Source organism: Ascaphus truei, chromosome 1 (genome assembly GCF_040206685.1).
Source record: "Ascaphus truei isolate aAscTru1 chromosome 1, aAscTru1.hap1, whole genome shotgun sequence".
Classification (NCBI taxonomy): domain Eukaryota; kingdom Metazoa; phylum Chordata; class Amphibia; order Anura; family Ascaphidae; genus Ascaphus; species Ascaphus truei.
In genome coordinates, this window is record NC_134483.1 from 147439383 (window position 1) to 147456898 (window position 17516).

Consider the following 17516-nt stretch of genomic DNA (forward strand, 5'->3'; position numbering starts at 1 on the left):
ACAATAACATGGATAATTACACATGTTACACAAAACTTTTCCCACGTCAATCTCAGCCTTTTTGTCTCATTACATGACTGACTCTTGCGTTCACAAGTGTTACATGCATTGCACATGCAACTATTTATTTGCAAGCAATCTTTGTACAAAGCTTCACGTCACATCATTGCCAAATATCATCATTCCCTGCAGAATACACACAACAAATACTTAGAACAACAAGTGCACACAGCTTGCCACAGAAGTACTTTATTATGTTAATGTAACACCTTGCATTTTACTATGTCACCTGACATCATCACATACCTATTTAAAGGACGCACATTACCTGCTCATTCACAGCTACTCATTTCAAAATGTTGCGAATGTTTAGGAGACGGAGGAACATTCTTTTCTATGACATGCTTGATGATGAAGACAATCATATAGGGCAAGGGAGGGACACACCGAGGGACAGTGACAGTGACGCGGATACGACAGGGACAGGGAGAGGGACAGGCCGAGGGACAGGTAGAGGGACAGGAGATCAGAGGAGAAGACAGAGGAGACAACTTGTGCCTCGTCCGCGTCTGTACAGGGAGAGAACCCTGTTAGATGGGATGAGTGAGGAGGAGATTGTAAGTCGCTATCGTTTGAGTTCACCAGCAATCTTAGCTCTTTATGAGGAGATAAGGGGGGATTTAGATTTTTTCACAGCCAGAGGTCGTGCAGTCCCTGGGCTTGTTAAAATGCTGTGCTCATTACATTATCTTGCTTCCGCGTCATACCAGACAACTGTGGGCATAGTGGGCGGGGTCTCGCAATCTACATTCTCGCGGGCCTTGACCCAGTTTCTCTATGCACTCAATAGACGCGCTAGGAATTATATTCATTTTCCTACACAGGCGACAGAGTGGCTGGAAGTCAGGACTGGCTTTTATAATATAGCAGGGATACCATGTGTGCTGGGTGCAATCGATTGCACACATGTTGCTTTGATTGCACCTAGTCAGAGTGAGCATGTGTACCGCAATCGGAAGCACTACCATTCACTCAATGTACAGGTGGTATGTGATGCCACGATGAGGATAATGCATGTGGTACCCAAGTTCCCTGGTTCCAGTCACGATTCCTCTATCCTGAGGAACTCTTCAGTCTTCCATGCGTTCGAAGAGGGACATTTTGAACCTGGTTGGCTGCTGGGTGAGTACATATTTACATGTTCTAACACAAAACACATGTTGATTTAGGAATGTTGGCATTGTACAATTTGATCACTAATGTCAGCTTATGTGTGCTCCATTCATTATAGGTGACTCAGGATACGGAATTAGGCCGTGGCTCTTGACTCCGGTGCTAAACCCTCAAACTGAAGCAGAGGACAGGTACAATGCAGCCCATATATCTACAAGATCTGTTATAGAGAGGACATTTGGCCTACTCAAGACCAGGTTTAGGTGTCTGGACAGAACTGGTGGGGCTCTTCTATACAAGCCTCAAAAAGTGTCTGATATTATCCTTGCCTGTTGCATTTTGCACAATGTTGCACTCAGGCACAATGTACAGTCAGACCTAGCTGAGGCTTTGGTAGATGAGCATCCCACCCATGTAGCTGCTGAAAATGAACAAACAGCAGACACGACAGAATCTCATCAATTCATTTTTTTCTTGTAAGTACAAACTCATATGTTCCTAGTACTACTTTTATAGTTTAATTATATTATATTTACAATAATGTTTCTTTATATAACCTTCTGTTAGGACACAGATGAATATGGGTTGCACACCTTTCTTTTCTCTGCTGTGTGCACAAAGGGATGTGGCACCGGTATGTTATTGTTGCACAGGTTATATAATCCCTCTTCAATTGTACTTTAGTTGTGTGTATGTGAATACAACTTGGGTAACAAAGCAATAATATTTTAGCATTGTGTTATTCCTTATGCTAAGACAAAACACATATTATGCCCATAATCATTCATGCTTCTAGTATGCTTACATACAATGTTATTGGTGCAGTGTAACATGTACATCCATATGATGTGTACACCAGGCTGATTTACATTTTGAATGTCATGAAATATACATGGTGTTGTACATTTAACACCAAATACACACTTTGCTGTGTTGTTTACGGTACTGAAGATGGCATGTCAATGTTTGCAATTTATATATTGTTCCTTTGCATTATAGGTATATCTCCAGTATGACTGATCATGGTATGTATATTTGCTGACATCTCTCATAAGATGTGCCTACCTCAATCTTCCTATAATTATTGGAACTAAAAACCCAACATATTGGTTTAAACACAAATGTTACATATATGTACTTTCTGTATCATGTATATGCATTTAGCTACTCTTGAGCTTTCATGTGCATTGTATTACAAAATGATTACTCACATTTCATCACATTTTATGTATGTTTCCTTATAATTTCCATTAATGTAATATAGAGGTGGTTGGAGAAAAGGGGATAACTGTACTTATTTGTTTACTTACGGGAGCACATTCATCACTAGCATAGACACACTTTTTAAGACAACTGTTTGTGTCTCTATCAATTGGTGTAGGATCCATGTATAACACCGACAAATGATAACACCAGCTTTATTATGGTAGCTTATATCATCATATTGACTATACTATGTATTTCTAAACGATTAATAAACACAGTAAACTATAGTTAGTTAGGTTAATGAAATATACACAGAAACGTACTTCATAACATGATGGTGATGTCATATTCAGAACATCATGCATTGGAGGGGACCATAACATCTGGCCAGTAACATTATTTGCTACAGTCCCAAACCATTTTATCTACATACCCATGTAACAAGAGATTTTAAAAATAAATGGCTACTTGGTTGTAAGTGTCCTTTACATTGGGAGAAGGAGTGGCTCAGTGAGTAAAGACACACACTGGCACTGATAGTTTGAAGCAGGGGAGTCTGGTTCAATTCCCGGTGTGGGCTCCTTGTGACCTTGGCCAAGTCACTTTATCTCCCTGTGCCTCATGCGGCAAAAAAACATTTGTACGTTCCACGGGCCAGGGACCTCAGGCTGAAACATGTGTCTGTAAATCGCTGCGTACAACTAGCAGCCCTATACATGAACATGCTCATATTATTATTATTATTGTTACATAGTTTCGACAGTCATACGTTCCATTACATATTAGAATACACAAATGTGTTAGCAGAGTGGGAATGGTTGTTATATATAAAACACACCATGTCATAAAATGTTAGTAGTCATTAAAGAACACTCAATAAAAATTCATGAGGCACTCTTTTGCAACATCATTATGTTAATTAAGTGCTTATGCAATATAGGCATAAGGGTATCACATTTTTAATTGTTTGTTAATAAGCGCTGCAAGCAATATAAAATTAGTTCCATATGTAGTATAGTAGTCGGTGGCTCCTCCTCACAATCATCTCATATAAAGGTAGACTCTTCTGAAATCATACATTGATCCGATTGTATCTTCCCCGACATCTCTGAAATACAGCAAACACATGATGGTCAAAGATGGCACCTTACTAGATATGCATCCGTGACAACGCGTTACGCAGCTCTATATGATTGTGTAGATACACACGTCACTCACTTATATGTTAGAAGTAAAACTGTTCATCAGTATGTAATGTTTCTTTAAATTTGTAGCAGGCATAACTATGTATAAGAAGTGAACGTTGCCTGTATACTGAAAGATGTGCGCGCACATCTTTGTGTGCGCACGCACTTCACGCTTGGCTCCACTAACTGTTAGCGCATGCGCAAAACAAAGCGTACGTTGTGCGTTCAATACATGTTGAAAATACCAGTAAACATAACATCTTTATTTCAAATACAATGAAGACGAAACTACATTCGTTCTAAACGAGTACATCTGTATTCTTTTTAAACAGACGTGTTTGAACAGAAAGCACGGCCGATAACACAATGCGCAAATGCAATACGTGTGACGTCATGTTAAGCCAGCGTGAAACGCACGCTAACACTCCTCCCACTCAATTAACATTCGGCTAACGCCCAGGGTACGCCTACAAACACTGAGCCGCACGCATCACACACTGCAGTTACCGTTACTATAACAAAACATGACAGCCAATAGGCTTTGAGGCGCGCACGTCGCTTGGGGGCGGGACTTACATCACTAATCCTTTTTAAGGACGCCTTGGCCCATGACAAGGGTCCCACGTCATACGTGGTGGACCCGGTTTTCAATGTTGTAGATGTTGCATGATAACAAAACAGGTATGTGTTAGAGTAATGGTAAAATGTTGCAAATATGTTTAAAGGGATAGGAAAGTACGTATATTTATTCCGTCAGCAATGTGTACTACTCTTTCAGGTCCTACTATATTGTATTAGGAAACAATTTGTTTGTGATCGCTACATGTTATGCAGTCTGCAATGTTACGCTGTATCCACGCATTGAAAGTGAAAATGGTGGTTACAAAAAAAAAAAAAATTTAAACGCAGAGTCAACGCATAACGATTGTTATATTTACCATTCTTCTAGAATTAACTCTTCGCCTGGCTGCAACTGGTCGCTCCAGAAATGCAAGCCATTTTCATCCACGCTTAACCCAACCGCTGAATCCAGTATGGCACATATCTCCTCCAGGATGCGCTCATAGGAATCGCCACTGCTTTCTTCAAATAATTGGTCGGGAGGTAGGTTCATTTCTTCCGGTTCCCATTCCAATGCAATTTCAGCTGAAAGGCTTGGTACATAATCATAGTACTTTTGTTCTTGTACAATGTGGGTTTCAGGAATGGAGGCTGCAGATATTGCAGCACGTATCGATTCAAACGGATCAGTAGTAGCGGATACATTGCTATTGCCATTAGGAATAAATATGCCTTTCACGACAATATAAGTGCCGTCTTTCAGGATAAATTGTTTTTCCGGGGCAATCTTCCAGAAACCATAGGTGTGTTGTAGCTTATCCTGGTCACGTTCAAAAAAGTCATTACTTGATAAAGTGAATCTTATTGAGGAATTAAAATTCCGTGCATGCTTACGGTCTTGGTAATAAGGATATTTTGCTCGAATGAAATCATCGATTTGGCGTGTGCTTGCTTTCTGTCCGCGACTGTTCAAGATGGCTTCACAGATCATGTACTTATACCCTAAAAGGGGATTAATATTGTTAACGAATTCATCAGCCATGTCTGAGTAGCACAAAAGCTGTGTGCAGGTCTGTGTTATTTGCTCATCAAAATGAATGTGCTGAATGGCTAACAAACTCCTGTTTTTCCTTGTCAAGGTCAACAAAAGTAACTACTTTGACTCCTTATTTCAAACGCCAATTGGATTTGTTTGTCTAATTGGGTTAACAGTTGTGGTTCGTGATATGGGACTGTGGGAGAAACATTTCTCCTTCTTTTATCTCGTTTGTGAAAAACATCCCTAGACTGTGAATGCGTTCACATAGTGTTTTTTTGAAAACTAACAAAGACCAGTGTGTGAAAATATTTCTTAGCCAGGCATATCAGTAAAAACACACCTGCAAAAAGAAATGTTTTTTCCCCGCTTACATTTCTGTGTGTATGTGAAAGTCTGGTTAACTCCCTGTCTGCATGAGTTTAAATACGTGTGTATATATATATATATATATATATATATATATATATATATATATATATATATATATATATAAATATATCTCTTATAAAAATATATATATATTTATATATAATATTTTTTTTTTTTTTATATTGCAGGAGTACACACAACATTGATGGCATTAAGTATACCTTGTATGAAACCTATTTAAATGGTGAGAAACATGATTGAATTAAGTAATAAACATTTGTTTAAGCACAATACTGTTAGAGTCTCATACTTAGGATATTTCTCAAACATTAGGCCTGTATTATTAAAATAGTGTGCTTTCACAAGGAAGCATGAAGTGTATTAGTTTGTGTATACCAGTTTATATAGTACTATATATATATATATATATATATATATATATATATATATATATATATATATATATATATATATATATATATATACACACACACATATACATATATATATACACACATATACATATATATATACACACATATACATATATATATATACACACATATACATATATATATACACACATATACATATATATATACACACATATACATATATATATACACACTCACACACTCACACTCACACTCACTCAGTGTGTGTGTGTGTGTGTGTGTGTATATATATATTATTATACATTCTGAGATGTTATAGAAACGAACACACAACTGATTAAAGGACAAAATTACAATGGCCAAGCAAGGCAAAGGTAAGTAATAATTTACACATAATCCTGCTGTACACGTACAAGAAAGATGTTTGCACTTACTTAGGTGTTTTAATAATTGCATGTGACTAATATGCATATGCAATTCTTACATCAATTAACACACCCAAATGCAATGTTTTGCTGCAAAGTCAATGGCAGCTTCTCTAAACTTAGCAACTGGCTCCTGGTGGACCATTACTGAACAGACGATTACAACATAAATATTTATAACACAATTAATTATGAGTGTTAACATTTCCAAAACTTCACGTGTACAAGAACATAGTTGAAAGTTTGGAAACAACACAGTCTTCAGCATACATACAATAGTAATTAGATAATCTGAAGTCAACAAAACAAGGCCAAAGACATATTTTCTGAATTATAACATTTATTTTTTTTGTTCCTTTTGCGAGCGAGTAACAGGCCTGCTTGTTGTCTCTTGAATTTTCCTTTTTCTTTTGCCACCAACTTTAGGCACAACAGAGCCACTTTGAGTGGCCTCTGGCACTTCACGGGCAGGGCTTGTGGCCAGTGACTGTTCACCTACGGGGCTTGTGGCCAGTGACTCACCTACAGGGCTTGTGGCCAGTGACTCACCTACAGGGCTTTTGGGCAGTGATTCACCTACAGGGCTTTTGGGCAGCGATTCACCTACAGGGCTTTTGGGCAGCGATTCACCTACAGGGCTTTTGGGCAGCGACTCACCTACAGGGCTTTTGGGTAGTGACTGTTCACGGACAGGGCTTGTGCCCAGTGACACATGTGAGCAAGTTGGTAGACACTGCACAAGTGATGGTTGGTCTGTTTCATGTGTGTCTTGTTTTGTTTTTGTCGCCTCCTTTGTAGGTGTCTGCTGCTGAATTTGTACAGATGGCAGCGGTAGGATGTCATCAGGAACCTGCACAGCAATGTCTGCTACTTGACCGGTAACATTTGGGCCTGGTGAATGAATATCAGATGAATGTGGTGAAAACTGACCTGCATGAACAGATCCTGGCTGGGAGGTGTTGAATTGTGGTACATTAGTCATTCTCCAGTAATTAGCTTGTGTTTGCTGAACAACTAATGCTTCGAATGAGGTGTTGATTTTTTGCAACTGTTTAGGCACTTCAATGAAGACTCTGTGGAGATGTGCCAATTGTGATACTGTTTCTTCCTGCAGTCCAATCATCCTTTCCAGCACTGTCATCATGTCTGAATGGCGACGATTTTCTGCGTCCACTATTTTTCCCTCTGAAGCTACAATTGCATCGTATGTGGAAGTTGATGGACGATTTGGCGGTACAACAGTTTCTATTGGCACCTCTTCATGGTCACATGATTGTATTTCAGTCTCTTCTGTGGCGTCATCCTCATCATACTCATCATCCTCATCACCATGATGTTCTAAAAAGAAATGTACACATTATTAAATGGCATGTTAATGTATGCTGTGTTACTATGTAATTGTACTGTGTCCTAAGTAACACCTAACATGTTAGCATACGTTTTATAACCTCATTAAAAACTACCTTGACTTACGAATAATGTTTGGACTCAGTATGAAATATGAATGAATGAAAAGTTGCTCTAAACTCAGAAGTCCTACATGATAATTAACATCACTAACACAATACATGTTGCCTTACACTTAATTTTCACTGACACTAAGTAATCCTATTTAAAGAAGATGTGCAAAACAAATAATGCACATGACAACATAACATATAGAAGAGCACATATTATATGGGCAGCAAATGATACACTCACCTTCTAGTAGTGTTGAGCTGGCTGACCCAGGTGAAGACACTTGTTCCATCTCAGGTGACACATGTCCTCCAGGGGCAACTATATATAACAATAACATAAGTTTTACATTTACATGTGTAAATATTGAACAAACACTTATTGTATGTTCTGTATTTATGATTAACTAACAACATCAGTTCCTTAACCGAAAATGTGTGTGAAAGTGAACATAAATAGTTGTAATAACACTGTACATGCCTGTGTACTTAGAATTTTTGAGTTCCCTAACATACAACATACTATGTTTCTGCAGTAATGCGTGAGGATAAATAGATTAAATGAGTACATAAAAATCATATGTTGTGTAGTGATATCAGTATCATAATGTACATAACTATCATGAGATGACCATTCACAATGGTTATCATGAAGGTGGTCATATTGCAAAAAGTGTTGTTTTTGGTAGAGGATATGTGTGGTACATTAATCGAAGATGTGGCACACCTGAATGTGGCTGTGACTCAACAAGACAACACATGCAGTGTGTGATAATGTGTCTTTCATAGTAGTTCAACTATAGATATGAGTGAACTAATGTGTGACGTACGCTTTGATAAGTAATGAGTTGTTGGGGCATTTAGTAGCTAGAGTTAAGCTTTCAAATGAGTGTGATTAACTTCAGTTGTGCTATTCAGGTTGTAAGAAAGGTATTCCCTTCCCCAAAAAGCCTAATCAGCCACACCTTTCAATGACTTGAAACAGGTGCAAATGGTGTGAACTAAGTTGACCGTGAAATGAGGCTGTAATTAGTGTGTGTGCTGAACCCCACCCCCTCTGTTGAAGTGTATGCTGTGATGAGATATTAATTGCAGCTGCTTTAACACAATGGTAGATGAGCTAAGTAGTCATCTGCAGTGTTTAAGTTATGAAAACAATGACATAACATATGATACGTGTGCCTCATTATGCTGTCTGTATATGACATAAAGCAAAAATGGACCTTTTCATAAGCAACTATAGATGTGTTAGTGCCAGTGATGTTTGTAGGCCGTTACATGCAATTTCTTTGATGCATGCTTAAAATAGGCAGTAATGTCATGTTTGTCGGAGTAAAATCAATAAAATACACAATAATATGATACATATTTCTGTTCTGTACCTGTAGCTACTAATAATTTCTCATGAACATGTGTTACACATGTGTACTACCCTGTTGTTCCCCATCTTCGCCCACCATCAATTGCTTCCACTGCAGCTATGCATTTTGGGAATTCACATGTAAATGAGCACGCAATGGCACGTGCTATATTAGTTACTGCTTTTAGTAGGACTACTACATATATGTCTATTTTGAGATATATATATACAGAATCAGACATATACATATATAGATGCAGGTATGCTTATATTGTGAAGACAGTATAAAAAGCAGTGTAAATATGCAAAATAACTGTAAGCAACGACACGCCTAGTACAGTAATATTTATCACCTGCTGGAAATTGTGACGGATAAATTCCAATGTCACGGTCACCAGCCAAGCCTTCCACGACGACGGTAAGTAATTTTGGCCGAAGCAGCTCCTCCAATGGAGTCAATATGAGACGTTGTGGTGTGGGCCCACCTCCAGTGCCAGTAGCATGCACGCGTTGGTCTTGTATTTTCTTTTTCAATTTGGACCTAATATCATCAAATCTTTTCCGACAATGATACTTGTCCCTGACACTATTCCCACAGGCATTGACACCAATGACTATTGTGTCCCACATTTCTTTTTTGCTTGCTGCACTTGTCCGCCCTTGAAAAACATATAAAAGATATGAGGTAAATTAATAATAATATAAGCACCAGTTTCCTACACTGCTAGCTGTTCCAAGAGATAGCAAACATGCTGTTTTATGTGTAATATGTGCAGCACATGAGCATTCACTACTAAACCTATACATGTAAGCAAGGTTGCATTCATATTGTATGCAGTTCTGGCAAATTGACCGCCTGTGTTTATTTGTCCTTGTAAGGCATGATAAAAAGCTGTGTTTCCACACTAATGAACATAGAAAGATATTGTGTACCCATATTTGCATATGAACAAAACTCAGATGACCTAGGATCACATGTATTTGAATAATAAATGTAAAGTTACACTTACCTACTAAATGTCCATAGAGACTGTCATAGTGCTCCAGAATGCCAGTGACAAGAGCCCTATTTTCCTGGTCATTGAAGCGAGGATTACGTGGCTTCTCCACACGTTTTTTCCGAGCAGGTTTAGGTTCAGAGCTTGGCTGGTGCTGACTGGACTCTCCTTCTTCCAATGGAAGAGCCTCCAAAAGCTGGCCACCAGCAAGCACGCCACCACCAGACACCCCATCAGCAACTGCGCCACCAGCAGCACTCCCAGCACCAGCACTCCCACTCCTAGCACCAGCACTCCCACTCCTAGCACCAGCACTCACACTCCTAGCACCAGCACTCACACTCCTAGCACCAGCACTCCCAGCACCAGCACTCCCACTCACAGCAACAGCACTCCCACTCCCAGCACCAGCACTCCCACTCACAGCAACAGCACTCCCACTCCCAACAACAGCACTCCCACTCCCAGCAACACCACTCGCAGCACCAGCACTCCCACTCCCAACAACAGCACTCCCACTCCCAGCACCAGCACTCCCACTCCCAGCAACACCACTCGGTGCACCAGCAACATCACTCCCCTGAACAGAACGTTCACTCCGACGCGTACTCGCACGAGTAGCACTCCCACTCCCACCAGCATCACTCTTCCCACGCTTTGCGGGCATACTTCCAGCACTCACAAAAAACAGACAAGAAATGTACAGGCAATCACACGACCCACTTCCACATATAAAACAAGACAAAGATGTAAACAAAACAACAAAGGACAAAGCTCACCCAATACACAACAAGTCTCTCAGTCAATATGCAAATCTTCAATCGTCCAGCTCTGTGCGTCTCTCTCTCTCTCTCACTCCCAACAACACAGAGAATGATTAGCAGTACACGTTGCCTTTAAATATGGCGCGCAATCAAAAACATGCTTGTTTCGCCTGATTCAGCAAGATTTGTGATTGTGCAACCTAACAGCACCCCGCCACGCACGCCGATACACCTGTGTGTGATCGGCTCATCATCGTGAGAGTGGGCGGATTTGTTTTCTGGTTGATTTTGAATGTATTCGGCACTTACTGCATACGGAGAGGGAAAAACGCCAATAACATGACTAATCGATAAGCTTGCCGATTTCACATAATCGTCGCTTACTGCATGAGGCCCCAAATGTCTTAGACCGTTTAAAATCCCCTATAAAAACCAGTATGTAATATCGGTAACTTCATCGGTAAGAATCTCAGGAACATAGGAGTCCCGGGATCTGAACATACTGTAGCTCAGCTCTCGAGTACCCTAATTTCCATCCCATAAAAAAACACAAAGTGGTTAGTTAAGGGGGATTGCTGCTTTAAATATATTGTAAAGTTGTTGACATTTTTATATGAGCTAAATTGAACAGCCCATTAAAATGCATTCACTATGACTTGTCAAAAATATATGGATATTTACTAAGCATGCTACTCCATAAGACACCTTTCAGCTCATGTCGTCCATCTTATGGAATAGTAGCATTTGGTAAATACTGTATGAACCATTACATTTTCAAGTAACCACTTGGTTTTTTTAACTGTTGTTATTATTGATTCTACACAGGGGACTCCTGAGGCATGGCTGTACCGATCCTGCATTATAGTCCCCTCTTACCATTTCCTGTCATTGATGAGTAGCCACAGAACTATAAATGATGACTGGCAAGTTCCTATCAACCCAGAGCTCAGGGTCCCAGCTTCCCTTCTCGTGGCTATATTTGTGTCCCACCAATTTTTGTATTTGAGGTTCTTCTGCGTACGATGCACGAAGAACCATTCTGCTTTGCAAATTCAACAGCTGACATTAAAAGAAGAGCAGTTCAGCCTACTGCTTGGAATAAAAGCACTGAAACCACTCTGGGAAAAACACGAGACACTCATTTTAAGCAAAGATGGCTGTCTCCTTGACATGACTTCTCTTCATCATAAACAACTACATTTAAGACTCCTAGTTTGCATTGCTTTTCTGTAAATAGATCAGAGCAGAAGTATAAAAAGGAACAAACATCCAACCCAAAGCAGAAGCACAAACCTATGAAATCTGATACCGAGGCATTGATGCAGACACAGTCATATTAACTTTAATACTGTTTTTAATGCTGCATCGATACTTTGGTATTGGATTGCCCAGCTTCGTGTTTCTGCTAAGGGTTGGATATTTGCAAATGATAATGTTATAAATCAATGAATAAATAATGATATAGTGTTAAAAACATCAGAGTAAGTAATTTTGGCATATTGTTGAAAGATTGATTTCTTCATGGATTGATACATTGACACATATTTATCTAATATATATATATATATATATATATATATATATATATATATATATATATACACTGTTTAAAACATATTTTTATATGTTCCTGACCTATGATAAGCATGTCCCTGAGGAAGGTCCTGTGTTTAGGACTGAAACGTTGGACTAACATGTGCCACATTTCACCAATACAACTGTGTTAACCACTCTACCTGTGTGCTGTCTCTCACTTACCAGGCTTTGGAACGTGTATGTGTAACAGAAAACCAGGGCATGGTAATAAATTCCATATATAGGGCTCCCAGGATACTGAACAGTTTCTATCCTGTTTAGGCTGGAAAGTGCAGCCTCATAATACATGCACTCCATCCCACAGTTTGGCAAGTGCTGGAACTGAGGGATGAGGGATCCAAACCAGAGTTTGTCTTCTGCCTGATTTCTGTCACCTGTCCTGCTAATTAGAAATCAGGTATTTAAGACTGATTTCCTGGTTCCTCTTCCCTCTCCCCCAAGAGCCTGGAGACAGGAAGTCTGCTGGAAGCAGAGAGGGGAAAAGCCTCTCCCCAAACAGGTTAAATCATTCTGCTCTTTTTTGTCTAAAACTGCAAAGTTCCTTATTTTGTTGTTGGAAGTGGAAAAGCCACTTCAACCCTGAGTCAGTGAAAACCTAAGTTAAGTTATTGCTCAGGTGAGCAGGTTTTTGTTTTGCTTGTGTTTCTGTTGTATGCACTGTGGCAGTCTCAGTGCCTGGGACTGAATAAACCAGGCATAGCCTGTTTAAAGGAACAGCACGTGATGCCTCGTCATTTAACCTACCCTAAAAGACCGTGTTGTAACAGTCCCGGACAGACGGCGGAGCTCCGGAGTAAGCCGTTTGTCACAATATATATATATATATATATATATATGTACACACATACACGTTCCGAAGCCTGGTAAGTAAGAGACAGCACACAGGTAGAGTGTATATTTATACAGGTAGAGAGGTATAATATATATATATATATATATATATATATATATATATATATATATATATATATATATATATATATATATAAGCGCCATATGAATGGATATTCCAGGCAAATGGTGACACTGGTGCTCATTTGCATGTCATTTCCCAGAATCCCTTGCTGCAGTGGAAGCACTGTATGCTAGGTGATAATGGTTGAAAGGCAGGGTTGCAGCCCTGTCTAAGGCATGTGAATGTGCTCACAAGTGATATTCTTTATTGGCTATATGCAAATGGTGGAGGTTTTTTGTTACCTTTTTCACCCACCATAACTTAAAATGTATATGGTATACATTTTTTATATGTTCTTACCTGTGATAAGCATGAACTTGATACCTATATTCGAGATTTCACCCTCATGCACTTGGTAGTTTATCATATTGTTAATGAGTCACACAGTGCAGTTGTGTAAGTAACTCATGGATTACTCTTAAATTGGTGGTAAAAATATCTTACAGTGGTGGAAACACAAACACAAAAAGTGGTAATGCAGAAGATCTGTAAATTGTGACATTCTGCACCAAAACATATAGTATTTCATTTTTGTTTATTTTAAAACATATTATGGACATTGCACTGTTGGAAATAACCACTTTGTCGTCTCACTAATTAGAATGATAGTATGATTTTGTTTTTTGTTTTTTTAAATAAAGGGAAGTAAAAAATGGCACTCATCACCAATCAGTGCCTGCTAGTTGAAATTGATTCACTATGATAGCGGAAACAGTTTACAGGCCAAATGCTGTCACAGTTGATTAGTATGAAGTACATCCTAGCTCTCTATGCTTCCATTTGATAAACACTTTCTCATGTCTAAAACCTGCTACAGCAATACAGATCGTAGTGTAAAAGCCAATGAATGCGGCAGTGGTATTTATTGATACATTTTATCCAATCCATTATAGTAATGCTCATGTCCAAATGAATAAAAAGTTAACGGCCAATGCCAACATAAAATCCTGAGTAAACCTGCTTGTGGTGAATGTATTACATATTATGTCTTCTGAACTATACTTATATCAGATATGGCAATCATTTGTTCCAATGTTGTCTCTGCTTTGCCGTCTATGTCTGCCATGTCTGAACACAATAGTACGAAATATTTGCTTTAGTAAACTGTTTTTATAAGATATTTATAAGTGACTGACATTAATTGTATGATATAGCAAGTAATATGAAGTCTGATCAACTTCTGCCAATGTTTATAAGGATTTTAAGTAACCAGATGTGAAATGTCCATGATTCAGATTGTGGGTGACTTACTGAATAATGGTAGTGTTCACCTAATTGTGCAAAAAGGTGTAATAAAGGTGATTCGCCCTATAAATACCAAATGACTAAACGTGATTTTTAAGTGCAATAACAGACTCACAAGTGGAAAATAAATAAACAATCAAATGTAATAACCCCCTGCTTCAACCCTCCGGTGGGGTTGTTTTCACTCTTCCCCAAATGGTAGAACTTGTATCACACGATCCAGGGGGAGCATAGGGAAAAAACATAAAAAACACTCTAAGTGTAATAGTATAAACCAAGAATAACATAGGAGCCAAGATTGATAGGATTATTCCCAGCACTGTTTATACTATTACACTTAGAGTGTTTTTTATGTTTTTTCCCCTATTCTCCCCCTGGATCGTGTGATACAAGTGTTCACCTCATGCCAATGCCTTTCCAATTGAATGGCTGATTTCTCACAACAACTACTACTATGATGTAGTGTCTGACACCCATTAACGTAATGTATTAATCTCATATGCCAGTATTAAAATGCCTCTTATGAGGTCTGTGTCCGAAGGTAAGGGTATCTGTGCCTAGAGGAATGTCTAAGATTTCTTCTTGATTCTGTCAGTAAACATCTGCACTCATATTCATTGTTAATTTTAAAATGAACACATATGTTTTGCATCACAATCAGATGGGAAATGAAGAAAATGGCAGCAACGACACAGAAATTCATAAATGCCATTATTATATTTATGCAGCATAACTTAACTGATTTGGTAGTAACAATTGACAGTAAGAAATACATGTTATAGGGACGCTCTTCTTGGCTGTCAAAATTGTCAATCAAGTACGATAAAAGATGCTAAAACACAACTTACAGATGTAGCGAGACATAGTACCTCCGGCATTGGGGCAAGCTGCGTGAGCCTGATCCCAGCTGCCCCGGCGCCAGGGGAATAGCACCATGGGGGATTCAATATGGAAGACCATGGCACCAAAGACAGTACGTCAATCAGCTTCCACCATTTTATATACCAGTATACTGAGTTAAAAGGTCACAAGTAACGTTCATGCAAGAAACAAATAGTAAATAGGTACGCACTGATTGTAAGCACCATCCCTGATTCTTGTACTCCCCTTTCCCATAATTTCAGTGATAAGAACTGGCTAGAATTGTTGCAATTAGGATCTTAAAAAGAGACCTTACTGGAATTCATCAATATATTGTGACTGCCACTACATTGTGGGAAGTATATAACCCATCCCATGATAAACTTTTTTTTTATTCACGCAGGAAATCCTTACTTACAGATGTAGCAAACTTTTATTTGATCTATTGATAACACAGAATATTGCGTTATGACGCAGAATATTTCACAGCGTTTCCATAGTATTCAATGGCAGTGTTCACGCAGAATATCACAGCATATCCCACTGTACTATACTAGCGGTGGGAGAAATAACCCTGCTACGTTCTGTAGTTCTTTTGGAGATTCAGTTAAACGGCAGACTGGGTGTAGCATGTGCTGCTGAGATTTGGTTAATCTAGTAGTGAGAGAGAGTCAGGGTGTGTGTTTAGAAATGAGAAGGTAAATTCTAGTCCAGCAGCATTTCTTTTTAAACGCGCATCTCAAGCCTCTTGAAATGCAGGTTGTATCCTTCCTCCTTCATTAAAGGCGTGCATTTCTGAGTTGGGATTCCCATGCACTTTGCTGGGTTTAATGCAGATCGAGACAGCGATCCCTATCACAGACTGCAAGTGCAGCATGAACAAGCATCCCATCATGTTGGTCAATTTCCATCTCCACAAAACGTCTCCCTGAAGATTTAATTTACGTTCTTTCCTTCATTATTTTGCAGCACAGTCTTTTGTACACAAAGATTTTTCATGTTATAAAATAAGCAAACGACACAGAATATTAACGAAGTTATAAGATCTTTGGGGCAAGGATTGCTTCCTCACAAAGATAACCTTTCACCTCTGGTGCTCTTATTCCCATATCGTACAGCAAATCCCTCTATCTTGATATGTCTGTTTCCTAATTCTGTAATTGTGCACAAATAATACAATAAAGTGTGCTTCCCCATTGTGTCTGTGGCTCATATATGTAACTTCTACAATAAGATATTATATCTTATTAAGTAAGTTGGAATACTATTTTTGCATGGAAATATTAACTAAAAACAGTTACGAAATACCATCTGTACTAAAGAGAAAATATCTGGTCCGACATAAACACAAAACACCGCAATTGCTTTACATTGTACATAGAAAATAGCAGTGAGATATATGGAGTATGTGAAATTTAAGACAACAGGGAAAATAAATCTCTGCTCTACCACATCTAGGAAGAAATAATTGAGTTTACAATCCTAACAACCCAAAGCAAAGTTGCTTGCTTAAACTGAAATATGAAACGCTGTAAAGATCATGTTATAGCGTGACATTCAAAGATCAATACGCTTTCTTTTACATAGGAATTTTGCTTCCATAAATTAAAAAAAAAAAACAGTTCAATAATTTGACCCATTTGGTTCATTATGTTGACCCTTTATGTTGTATGTACTTAGAAAAAAACAAGCACACCGGCTCATTATGTCAAAAATAAACATGTCCTGCTATTGATAATTGCCCTCTTAGTTTTTTGTTGTTACTAGGTATACCTATATAATTAACACACAATACTCCCTTCTCACCCTGGAAACCACCCAGGCAGTACAGAAAATGCATTGTAAAAACAGTCTTTTCACAAAGCAGGTAAGATTCCAAATAATTATAGCTTATCTTCTTTTACCTGCATTACTATATAAAATAA

At 38.6% G+C, this 17516-nt stretch overlaps 2 protein-coding genes across 9 annotated transcripts in view; both read right to left on the minus strand.

The window, feature by feature from the left end:
- Positions 1-17516, minus strand: part of LINGO2 (leucine rich repeat and Ig domain containing 2) — a 1433890-nt gene that overhangs the window by 441298 nt on the left and 975076 nt on the right. The gene's annotated exons all lie outside the window — the stretch shown is intronic.
- On the minus strand, positions 6692-8130 carry LOC142469792 (uncharacterized). Its single transcript, XM_075576441.1, has 2 exons — positions 8057-8130; positions 6692-7693 (listed from the first exon to the last, which is right to left on the minus strand). Exons 1-2 carry the CDS (start codon positions 8103-8105, stop codon positions 6696-6698), a joined length of 1047 nt encoding a protein of 348 aa, XP_075432556.1. The 5' UTR covers positions 8106-8130; the 3' UTR covers positions 6692-6695.

Excerpts from the sequence above, each read along its gene's own strand:
- LOC142469792 (XM_075576441.1), bottom strand. The coding sequence starts at position 8,105 with ATGGAACAAGTGTCTTCACCTGGGTCAGCCAGCTCAACACTACTAGAA. Across the intron at positions 7,694-8,056 it reads CAGCTCAACACTACTAGAAG|AACATCATGGTGATGAGGAT; the intron begins GTGAGTGTATCA and ends ATTTCTTTTTAG.